A 12,167-nucleotide genomic window follows, 5' to 3' on the forward strand; every position below is an offset into this window, starting at 1 on the left:
GTGGGGGGAAGAGTCTTTTTCCCCCACCTTCTTCTACCTCAAGCTTTGCTTATCAGAGGTAACAACTATATGTTCTTTTGGCTATTTTTTCCATTGTTCACATCTTATTTTTCTGTTTTACAGGACATGATCCATTTTCTCATACATATTTTAAAGTATTTATATATAAATCTCAAGTTTTTAACAACAAACACAATTGTTTGTGTATTCTTTGGCATGTTAATAGTTGTTATGCCATTATTGTCCCCATAATATTTTGTGTAATAATGTGCACTGAAATTGCCTTTGATAAATGATTTCCTTTATCTTGTGTAGAGGAAATTCACTTTTAAATGAATCCTCACAGTTGACTACACAGTGAGACCCAAGGTTCAATGAGGGATGACCCTCATTCAACTGGTGATGACACCAGTTCTGCAAAGGTCTGTTGTGAAAGAGTGTTTCTGAGTAATAAGCATTAAAAGAATGCTGTACAGCAGAGAAAAATGAAAAAGCTGGTGGTCACATACAAAATTTTCAATTGACACTATTAAGAGACATTTAAGCAAATATTAAGAGGCATTAAGAGCAAATTTGAGTGACTTCCCAGGTGTACCAGTGGTTAAGACTTTACCTTCCAATGCAAGGGGTGCAAGTTCAGTCCCTGGTAGGAGATCTAAGATCCCATGTTGGGCCTCAGGGCCAAAAAAACAAAACATAAAACAGAAACAATATTGTAACAAATTCAATAGACTTTAAAAAATGGTCCACATCAAAAAATCTTCAAAAAAAAGAGCAAATTTGATCAGAAATTTCCTTTCAACAGTCATTTCAACATGTAAGCAATATGAAAAAATTATTACTGAAACATCTTTCATCCTTATTTGGTACTGTATTTAAAATCCAGTGTATATTTTACACTTATAGTACATCTTAGTTCAGACTAGCCACATTTCAAAGTGCTTCAGCTGTTGTGGCTAGCAGCTACTGTATGTGATAACACAGGATTAAATTATGAAGATAGTTCAGGTTACTTATAGGAGAATAGTCTTTCAAAACACATTCATCACACACCTCAGATATCTCTGGTTCACATGTTTCCTTTGTGATTGAGCTGATCTGGAGAGCAGTGCTGAGGTGCTAGAGTCTAAGCTCTATCATGGGGTAAAATCCTACCAAATGGAAACATTGATGCCCTTGTTGAGATTATTTACCCTTTTCATTAAGGATTGTAGTGATGTGTTCAGTCGTGGCAAAGTCTTTGTGACCCCATGGACTGTAGCCCACCAGGCTGCTCTGTCCATGGAATTTTCTAGGCAATAGTACCGGTGTGAGTTGTCATTTCCTTCTCCATCATTAAGGACTACTAACTAAAAAAATCAACTGAGGATCACATACAAAAAACACTTGTTTGAGATTTTCAAAGGAAAAAAATAGAAAATACTTTAATCATTTTAAAAATGATTTCTGGATAAGAACTCAGAATTTCATTAATTAAATGTAGAAAATCATATTGTTCATATATAATAAATGTCTGCAACTTGCCTAGGGAGAGGAGAATAATAATTGAGTCCGAGCCCCTCATTCCTTTTTGTTTTTCAGCATCAGTGCAGAAGGAAGAGGAGCAAAGGGAGCATTTGGTAGGTAAGGTTCTGACTGTTCAGTCCATAGCACTCAAGGGTTAACCTTAATCTCTCCTCTTCATGACCCAAGGGCCACATCCACAGTCTCTAAGGATGTCAGCTGCTAGAGCTCAACCCTCTTAGAAAACAAAGCTCTCCTCAGGGAGAGTCATGGGAAGGAGTTAGAACCAAGCACACTTGGTCGGTTACCTGCTAGGTCCGTCCTGGAAGTGGAAGAATGGTAGAGCTGGCCAGTGGGTCTTGGCCACCAGGTGGCAGTGTGAGACACAGTGGAATGGATATCTATAGGCAGGCCTTTTGGGTCCTGATTTGGGACAAATTGTTTTAACTTTCCTAAGGCTCAGAGTCAGACTTTATTTTTTGGGGCTCCAAAATCACTGCAGATGGTGATTGCAGCCATGAAATTAAAAGACGCTTACTCCTTGGAAGAAAAGTTATGACCAACCTAGATAGCATATTAAAAAGCAGAGATATTACTTTGCCAACAAGTCTATCTAGTCAAGGCTATGGTTTTTCCAGAGGTCATGTATAGATGTGAGAGTTGGACTGTGAAGAAAGCTGAGCGCTGAAGAATTGATGCTTTTGAAATGTGGTGTTGGAGAAGACTCTTGAGAGTCCCATGGACTGCAAGGAGATCCAACCAGTCCATCCTAAAGATCAGTCCTGGGTGTTCATTGGAAGGACTGATGCTGAAGCCGAAACTCCCATACTTTGGCCACCTGATGCAAAGAGTTGACTCATTGGAAAAGACCCTGATGCTGGGAGGGATTGGGGGCAGGAGGAAAAGGGGATGACAGAGGATGAGATGGCTGGATGGCATCACCAACTCGATGGACATGAGTTTGAGTGAACTCCGGGAGTTAGTGATGGACAGGGAGGCCTGGCATGCTGTGATTCATGGGGTCGCAAAGAGTCAGACACGACTGAGTGACTGAACCGAATTGAACTGAACTAAAGGCTCAGATTCCTCCTTACACTTGATCTTCATCCCTCACAGCATGGTTATGAGGATCAGATGGGATAAAGTACAAAACACTATTCCATACTTGAGCCTGTCTACTGTTGTCACTCTTTGGCCTAGTGTACTAATGCTTGGGGCTCTTGGAGTCTAGTCTCCCAAGAGCCTTCCCCAGAGAACAGTTTTGCTGAGCCTCCTATAAGATCCTTTGCTTCTACCTTCACTACATTTGACCAAGTCTCCTGGTTACCTAGGAGAATTTGCCAGAAAGTGTGCATGTGACATGAGACCTGCTTGCTCTTTGGGAAAACAGGTATTGATGAATCTCTTCTCCTGTTCCCTTCTTCCTAGCATGGCCTCTTGTGGTTGCAGGGTCCCCATGCAGCCGAGGTTGACATGAGAAGGTAATCCTATAGGGAAGGAAATGTGAGAGAAACCCCTCCTTGAGGAATAAAAGAAGCATCTTGAAGTCAGTGACATGGGGAATGTGACTCCTGCCAGGCTTGCTGTGTCCTTCTATCTCCATTCAGTTTGTGCATCCTGTCTTCTGCAGCCATCTGGGAAAACTTGATGATAGCAGTTTGTAGCAAGATCCCTGCTGAGAGGATCACGATAGAGTGATCGTGAAAGCTGATCTTCTGATGCTTAAGTAGGCTGGGAATCTGCTGTGTCTTCTGTGTCCCTTTGGCTATGACCCCTGGTTCTCTGCCTGAGCCAACTTCTCTCCCCTTCTCCAGCATCCCCACTCTCATCAGACCCTTTTGAAAGCCAATTAAGAGCCCCTCTGAGTGAGCCCTCTCACACTGTCTTATTTATCCGTCAGCCTGAGGACCTACAGAAACCCATCTTCCCACACTGTACCCATCTTAGTTCATTGTCTCCCTTCCTTTAATTGTAGCCCAACATCGCAGTTGGGCTACAATTGCGATGTTGGGCTACATCACCTCAGGCCTACATCACCCTTATAATTCACATCAGTGGCCTTCTTTCTGTCATTAGAAGTCACTCTGACATTTGCCTGCATATTTTGGCCTATCTATTTTTCTCATCCTCTGAAACTTTATTTCTTCCTCCTGGAGCTTTCCAGGCCACCAGGTACCCTCCTTGCCTTTTTATTCACTTAACGTTCTTTCACTCCACCCCTAACTTTTATCTTTGTTCCAGGATTTCTGCTACTAGACCCTATTGCCTCTCAAACTCTCAAGACTGAGACTCTTTTTTCAATACTCTCACCACCTTTTGGCCACCAGACATTTTTGCCACTGATTCCTACTTTATTATTGGATTATCTTCCACCTCTAACATTTGCCTTTTCCCTTCTTCCTTCAGAGCACACTCAGGTCCTATTCTCTAGCTAGACTTTGTGTCTGGACTATTTTACCTCACCTGACTCCTGACTCAGGATATCAGCCTCTTACTCATGAATCTCTCTTATTCATTTTTTAAAATATTATTTCTAAAAATCGAGATATGGTTCCCATAGCATAGAATTCACCCTAAGAAGTATACAATTCATAGTTTCTTTTTATATTCTCGAGGTTGTGCAATCACCACCACTAATTCCAAAACAAATTCTTCATTTCAACAAGAGTTATACCATTGACATACTGCTCATTCCTCTCTTCTCCCAGCCCCTGGCAATCACTAATATACTGTCAATCTCTCTGGATGTGCCTGTTCTACATATTTCATATAAGTGGAATATATAACTGAAATTTTGTGAATATATAACTGAAATTTCTTTCACATAACATAAGATTTTGAAAATTTATCCTTGTTGTAGCATGTACTACTTACTTCATTTCTTTTTTATGGCTGAATAATATTCCACCAAAACATTTGCATTTCCCAGGAACGTACAAGAGTTTCCTCTTGACCAATGATGTTGACACTTCTCATGTGTTTGTTGGCTAATAAATGTGTTATAGTTTGGCAAAACTTCTATTCAAGTCTTTTGCCTATTTTAAAATTGGGTAGATTGTCTTTTTGTTGTTGAATTTAAGAGTATGTTATGTATTCTGGATACTAAACCCTTATAAATATATGACTTGCAAATACTTTATCCCATTCTATGAGTTATCTGTTCCCTCTCTTGATAGTGTCCTTGGAAGCACAAAAGTTTTTAATTTTGTTGAAGACTGATTTTTCTATTTGTCCTTTGGTTGCTCAAAAATTTGGTGTCATATCTAAGAATCCATTGCCAAATCCAAAATTATGAAGATTTACTCCTGTGAGTTTTTGTAAGAGTTTCATGGTTTTAATTCTTGCATTTAGGTCTTTAATTCATTGTTGTTTGATGTTTAATGTTGTTGTTTCTTTTAAGTCAATTAGTTAATTTTTATTGAGATACAGTTGACACATAATATTGTACTAGTTTATTTATTTTGCTGTACTGTGTAGTGTTCACCAACCAGGGATCAAACCTGTGCCTGCTACATTGGGAGTGCAGAGTCTTAGCCATTGGACCACCAGGGAAGTCCAACATTGTATTAGTTTTAGATGTAGACTTCATTGTTTTTATTATAATAAAATACACATAACATGGTATTTCTCATTTTAAACATTTGTAAGTGTACAATTCAGATTCAGGAATTAGATACATTCACAGTGCTGTATAATGATCACTACCATCTACTCCTAAAACTTTTTCATCTTCCTCAACATAAACTATGTACCCATGAAATAATAACTCCCTCTTCGCCCTCTCAGAACCCTAGCTTCTGGTAGCCTTTATTCTACTTTCTATCCCTGTAAATTTGCCTACTCTAGGTACCTCTTATAAGTAGATTCATAGAATATTTACCCTTCTGTGTCTAATTTCACATGTTTTAATGATTCACCTATGTTGTAGCATATATGAAAATTTTCATTTCTCTTTGGGTTGACTTATATTCCATTGTGTGTATATATACTATATTTTGTCTATTCATTCATCTGTTGATGAACACTTGGGTTGTTTGCAACTTTTGGCTATTGTGAATAATGCTGCTATGAACTTTGGTGTACAAATATATGTTCAAGTTCCTGCTTTTAATTCTTTTGGATATATACCTAGGAATAAAATTGCTGTGTCATATGGTAGTTCCAACTTTAACTTTTTTTTATTTTAATTTATTTTAATATTTTATTTTAATTTATTTATTTGACTGCACTGAGTCTTAGTTGCAGCATGTGGGATCTAGTTCCCTGACCAGGGATCGAACCCAGACCCCCTGCACTGGGAGCATGGAGTCTTAGTCACTGAACCACCAGGGAAGTCCCCACCTTTAACTTTTTAAAAAACTACCAAACTGTTTTCCTCAGTGGCTGCACTATTACGTTCCCATCAGTAATGCACGAACGTTCCAATTTTTCCATATCCTTGTAAACATTTCTTATTTTCAAGTTTTATTATAGTCATCCTATTATTTGGTAGAAGTGGTATCTCATTGTGGTTTTAAATTTTTATTTATTTATTTAAAATTTTATTTTACTATTTATTTTTGGCTGCTCGGCTTTCTCTAGCTGCAGAGAGCAAGGGCTACTCTCTAACTGCAGTGCGGTGACTTCTGTTGTTGCAGCTTGTGTGTCAGTAGTTGCAGGTCCTGAGCTCTAGAGTGCAGACTTGATAGTCATGGCACTTGGGCTTAGTTGCAACGTGTGGGATAGTCCCAGATCAGGTATCAAACCTGTGTCTCCTGCATTGGCAGGGAAATTCTTTACCACTGAACCACCAGGGAACCCCTATACTGTTTTAATTAATGTAGTTTTATGGTAAGTCTTGAAGTCAGAAAGTGTGAGTCCTCCAACTTTGTTCTTCTTTTTCAAGATTGTTTTGGTTATTTGAGTCTCAGATGGTGAAAAATCTGCCTGCAATGCAGGAGACCTGGGTTTGATCCCTGGGTCGAGAAGATCCCCTGGAGAAGGGAATGGCTACCCATCCCAGGATTCTTGTCTGGATAATTCCATGAACAGAGGAGCCTGGCAGGCTATAGTCAATGGGAATGTAAAGAGTTGGTCATGACTGAGCAACTAACACTTTCGCTTTTTCACCAGAGAAGCCCTATACTCTTTTAATTACAATAGTTTTGTGATAAGTTTTGAAATCAAGAAGTGTGAGTCCTCCAACTTCGTTCTTCTTTTTCAAGACTGTTTTGGCTATTTGAGACTCTTCAAAAATCCATATGATTTTAAGGATGGTCTTTCCATTTCTATGAGAAAGGTAGTTGGAATTTTAATAGAGATTATGCTGAGTCTGTAGATCACTTTGGGCAATACTGACATCTTAACAATGTTGTCTTCTTTTTTTTAAATTTTATTTTATTTTTTAACTTTACAATAATGTACTGGTTTTGCCATTTATCGAAATGAATCTGCCACAGGTATACATGTGTTCCCCATCCTGAACCCTCCTCCCTCCTCCCTCCCCATAACATCCCTCCATGGACATAGGATTGTTTGTATAGTTCTTTAATTTCTTTCAGCCATTGTTTTGTAGTTTTCAGCATATACATTATTAACCTCCTTGGTTAGATTTATTCCTAAGTATTTGATACTGTATGTGCTATTAAAAATGGAATTGCTTTCTAATTTCCTTTTTGGAAAAATGTTTATTTGCGATGTATTAAGAAACACAATGGATTTTTTTTGTGTTAATCTTGTACCCTACAACTTTGTTGAATTCATTTACAGCTCTACTAGCTTTCTTGTGGATTCTTTGGGGTCTTCTATACATAAGATCATGTCATCTATGAAGGGAAAATAGTTTCACCTTTCCTTTTCAATTTGAATGACTTCTATTTCTTTTTCTTATCAGGGAGAACTTCCAGTATAATGTTGAATGACAGTTGTGAAAGTGAACATCTTTGTTCTGTTCCTGATCATAGGGGAAATGCTTTCAGCCTTTCACCACGGAGTATGATGCTAGCTGTGGGTTTTAAAATATTATTTTATATTTATTTTATTTTGGCAGCACTGTGCAGCATGTGGGATCTTACTTCCCTGACCAAGGATCAAATTTGCACCCCCTGCATTGGAAATGTGGAGTTCTCACCACTGGACCATCAGGGAAGTCCCTAGCTATGGGTTTTTTAAAACATAAATATTCATTGTCATGTTGGGGAATTTTCCTGCTATTCCTTATTTCTGAGTTTCTGGCATAAAAATTTATCTGAGATGATCATGTGTTTTTTTTTTTTCCTGCTTGTTTTATCAATATGATGTTTTACATTAATTGATTTTATGTTGACTCTCTGTTTCTGTCTCTCTCTCTATGTATATATATATTACATATGTGTGTGTGCTAAGTTGCTTCAGTCATGTCCGACTTTTTGTGACCCCATGGATAGGAGCCTGCCAAGCTCCTCTAGCCATGGATTCTTTAGGCAAGAATGAGTTGTTGAATAAATGGAGTAGGTTGCCATGCCCTCCTCTAGGGGATCTTCCTTTGGGCTTCCCAGATGGTACTAGTGGTAAAGAACCTGCCTGCCAATGTGGGAGACCTAGGGACGTGGGTTCAATCTTTGGGTTGGGAAGATCCCCTAGAGGAAGGCATGGCAACTCACTCCAGTACTCTTGTCTGGAGAATCCTATGGATGGAGGAGCCTGGTAGGCTCCAGTCCATAGGATCACAAAGAGTTGGACATGACTGAAGTGACTTAGCATGCTTGCATGCATCATATATACATATATATATGCATCATATTTATATATATATAAAATCTAGGATCAGGATCATATTAGCAGGAGTCTAGGGTTTCCTACCAGTCCATCCTAAAGGATCTGTCCTGGGTGTTCATTGGAAGGACTGATGCTGAAGCTGAAACTCCAATACTTTGACCACCTCATGCAAAGAGTTGACTCATTGGAAAAGACCCTGATGCTGGGAGGGATTGGGGGCAGGAGGAGAAGGGGACGACAGAGGATGGGATGGCTGGATGGCATCCCCGACTTGATGGACATGAGTTTGGGTAAACTCTGGGAGTTGGTGATGGACAGGGAGGCCTGGTGTGCTGCAGTTCATGGGGTCACAAGGAGTCGGACATGACTGAGTGGCTGAACTGAACTGAGGATCTCCTAATAATAGGGTGTGTATGTATATATATATATACATACACACCCTAAAAGACTCTACTAGTATTTGTTGTAGAGCAGATTTGCTAGCAATGGATTTTTGGGTTTTGTTTATCTGGTCTTAATTTTTCTCCCATTTTTGTGTATATTTTTGGTGATTTGATTATAGAATTTTTCTTTCAGAACTTTGAGTATGTCATCCAATGCCTTCTGGCCTTCATAGCTCTGATGAGAAATCAGCTGTTAATCTTACCCCTTATACATGATGAGTCACTTTTCTCTTGCCTTTTTCAAGATTGTCATATATTCTGACAGTTTAGTATGTCTAAATGTGGACCTCTTTGTGTTTATCATACCTAGAACTTGTTAAGCTTCTTGAATGTGTAGACTAGCATTTCATTTAACTTGGAAAGTTTGGGCCATTATTTTTTTGGATATCATTTCTCCCCCTTTCTCTCTCTCCTCTCTTTCTGGGACTTCCACTCTTTGTATGTTGTATAGTTGATGTTGTCCCACAGGTCTTCTAGGCTCCGTTGATTTTTCTTTATTTCTTTTTCTTTCTGTTCCTCACATTGGATAATCTTAATTGACTTATCTTCAGAATTGCTGATTTTTCTTTCACCAATTCAGATCTCCCAGTCATTGCTTATCTTTCTGGGACTATTTTTATTTATTTATTTTTGTTGCATTGGGTCTATGTTGCTGCTTATGGGTTTTCTCTATTTGCAGTGAGCTGGGGCTACTCTTCATTATAGTGCATGGGCTTCTCATTGCAGTGGTATCTCTTGTTGTGGGGCACAGGTTCTAGGCACATGGGCTTCAGTGATTGCAGCATGCTGGCTCAGTAGTTGTGGCGTGTGGTCTCAGTAGTTGTGGGTGTGTTGGCTTCAGTAATTACAGAATGGGGTTTTCAGTAGTTGTGGCACGTGGTCTCAGTAGTTGTGGCTTCTGCGCTCTAGAGCACAGGTACAATAATTGCAGCACATAGGGTTAGTTGCTCTGTGGCATGTGGACTCTTCCTGGACCATGGATCAAACCCATGTCCCTGGCATTGGCAGACAGGTTCTATCCACTGTACCACCAGGGAAGTCCCCTTCTGGGACTATTTTAGAGTCATTTGCTGACACACAGGACACCCACTCCCAACCACTATGGAACACTGATGACAAACCTAATCAACTGTTCAATCTTCAGCAGCTCCTTTACATCCTCCAACCCGGGAGGACCTTTTGCAGCATAAATGGAGCCAGCTTTTCTAGGGTTTCCCCTCTCTGCACAGTGAATCCCTTGTAGCTGCTGTCCTGATTTCTGGTGGTTGCTCCCCACTGGGATCCTCTTTTGTTTTATTCAGTGGAATTTCTAATGCCCGCTCCTCTATCCCCCTCTAGTTTAAATGCAAGCTAAATATTCCCCACTGGTTCCCCAGTCCTGAACCCTGTTTTATTTCCAGCCCCCTACATAATGCCTACCTTCAATCCTTGCTCCCACTCTTACAACCTTCTTCTCCACCCCAGACTAAGGCCTTTGGAGTAAACTTTCTGACCCAGTATAAGGCACAGTCTGTCGCTCCAACTGAAATAATACCTGCTACGGAAGCAGACTGAAAATTTGTGGGATTTAACTTTTTTCAGTATGGCCTGGGTACCCAGCCTTATATTTCAGATTCCATTTTTCTTAGAGAATTTCCTATAAATAATATTTGGAACTAACTAAAACACCACCTTTGAAAGAGTTCCATGTTTAACACTAGTGGGTCTGGGCCTGCAGGATCTGAGTCTCTGGCACTGATGTGGCCTCAAGGCAACTAACAGACAAATCTCAGAAGGAATGTTCATAGGCTTTCACAGTCCTCAGTGTTTACAGGCTAAAATAGTGATGATCTAAGAATGACCACAAATCCTCATGTAACTTCTGAGAATGGCAAGCTCAGGTTGTAGGCAGAGAAAGGCCAGCTTGAGAGCTTTCTCATTTAAGTGCCCCTGACCTCAGATAGTTCAGCCTTTAAGGTGTCATAGTTTATCCCCAGAGAATACTCAGTGGGGACATGACAGTTTCTGAGATCCCAGATCCTCCATGTCCACAGAGAGGTGGGAGAGAGCAGTCTGTCTCAGGAGACCTGGATCCCAGTGCTTCAGGCCTCAGGAAAGAGCTAGAATAAGAATTTAGCCCTGGGTGAAGAGACGGACAACCCTAGGAGACCTGAATAGGAAAGCACTGAGTAGGGGATGCGGGATTAAGGATCTGCCTGCCCAGGATGGGATATTAGCATACGTTTTGTAAACAGAAGTCCCTCAGTTTCTGCACTGGAAGGAATAGTCTTCACCAAAAGTACCTTGAATAAAAGAATGAGTTTTTCTCATAGGTGGTGTCCCAGGATAAAAAGCAAGGGCAGGAAGATCCCTATTAAAAGTCTACACTTTGTCAGCCTCTGTATGGAGCCCAGGCTCAGGTGAAGACAGAGTTGTCTTCATGGCATTGGGATACTGAAGTTCAGGAGGGCATGGTCATCGTGGGTCTGATCCTTGTTCTCTGGCTAGCACATCCTTTGTGGAGGATAGTCTCTATTTCCTATAATGCAGGATATTTATTCTTTTCAAATCTTTGTTTCTTCTGATAGCTGAGTGGTATCTTCTGTCTTTGCTGAGTTTTGGGTCCACATTTTGTAAATTCTGTAAATCTGGGCTTAGAGGAAGGAAGGAAGGAGTCAGCTTTACCTTATATTGAGGGCCTACTTGGGCTTCACAGAGGTGAGCAAGGCTCAGGAGGGAGGCTGACAGTGAATATCCACCCCATCATAGCTTCATTGTTCTTGCTCAGATGCCATATTTTTAAAATACTTTATTTTTTTTCATAATACTGTCATTACAAAAAAATACAAAAAAACTACTATAAAAACATTCAAGGGCTTGTCAAAGTGAGAAAACCTAAAAACCCCATCCCAGAACCTGGCTGAAGCAGTCTTAGCCTAGCTCCTTCACTATTTGACCTTTATACAATTGTGGGAGTGGGGTGGGATCACACAGGCATCAAAGGGCTAGAAATTCCCCACGCAGCCTCCATGAAGGGTAAGAAATAAGTAGCTTCATATATCACAAAAATGGGATTTGGAAGTTTAGGGGTGGCTAGGCCCTGAGTTCAGAGGTGTGGGGAGAAACCTGTGACCCTGAATCTCTTGGTGGGGAATAGCTGCCACCTGACCCCAAAGCCCTTTCTCTTCCTGATGAAGGTTGGAAGACAGACCGTGCCCTCCACCTCTTAGCCTTAATACAGCAGGCCCCCTCCCCTTCCTCTACCCTTGCACATTCCTGGGAGCCGCAGGGAAGACAGAACTTCCAGCTCTGCAGGGTCTGGGCAGGGTAGCTGTCAAGAAGGCTGCTGAGGGTCCCATTCACTTCCCTGCCCCAAATGAAAAGTGTCTCGTGCTCAATGGCCCGGTTCATGGGTTATGGACCTTCCCTTCCCGTCTCAACCCTGGAGAGGCACACATAGCTCTAGGTGTGTGTTTTGTGTGCATGAATAGGTGTGTGATAACCTTG

General features: G+C 40.6%; 1 protein-coding gene across 1 annotated transcript in view; it reads right to left on the reverse strand.

The window, feature by feature from the left end:
• Window positions 1-12,071, reverse strand: part of LOC102279187 (SPATA31 subfamily G member 1) — a 29,743-nt gene extending 17,672 nt beyond the window's left edge. Inside the window, exon 1 of the mRNA XM_070374935.1 lies at window positions 11,925-12,071. Coding sequence (XP_070231036.1) covers window positions 11,925-12,071 — 147 coding nt within the window. The remainder of the gene's footprint in view (window positions 1-11,924) is intronic.
• Window positions 12,072-12,167: the final 96 nt, after the last annotated feature.

The sequence above is a fragment of the Bos mutus genome, chromosome 8 (assembly GCF_027580195.1).
Source record: "Bos mutus isolate GX-2022 chromosome 8, NWIPB_WYAK_1.1, whole genome shotgun sequence".
In the NCBI taxonomy this organism is placed as follows: Eukaryota; Metazoa; Chordata; class Mammalia; order Artiodactyla; family Bovidae; genus Bos; species Bos mutus.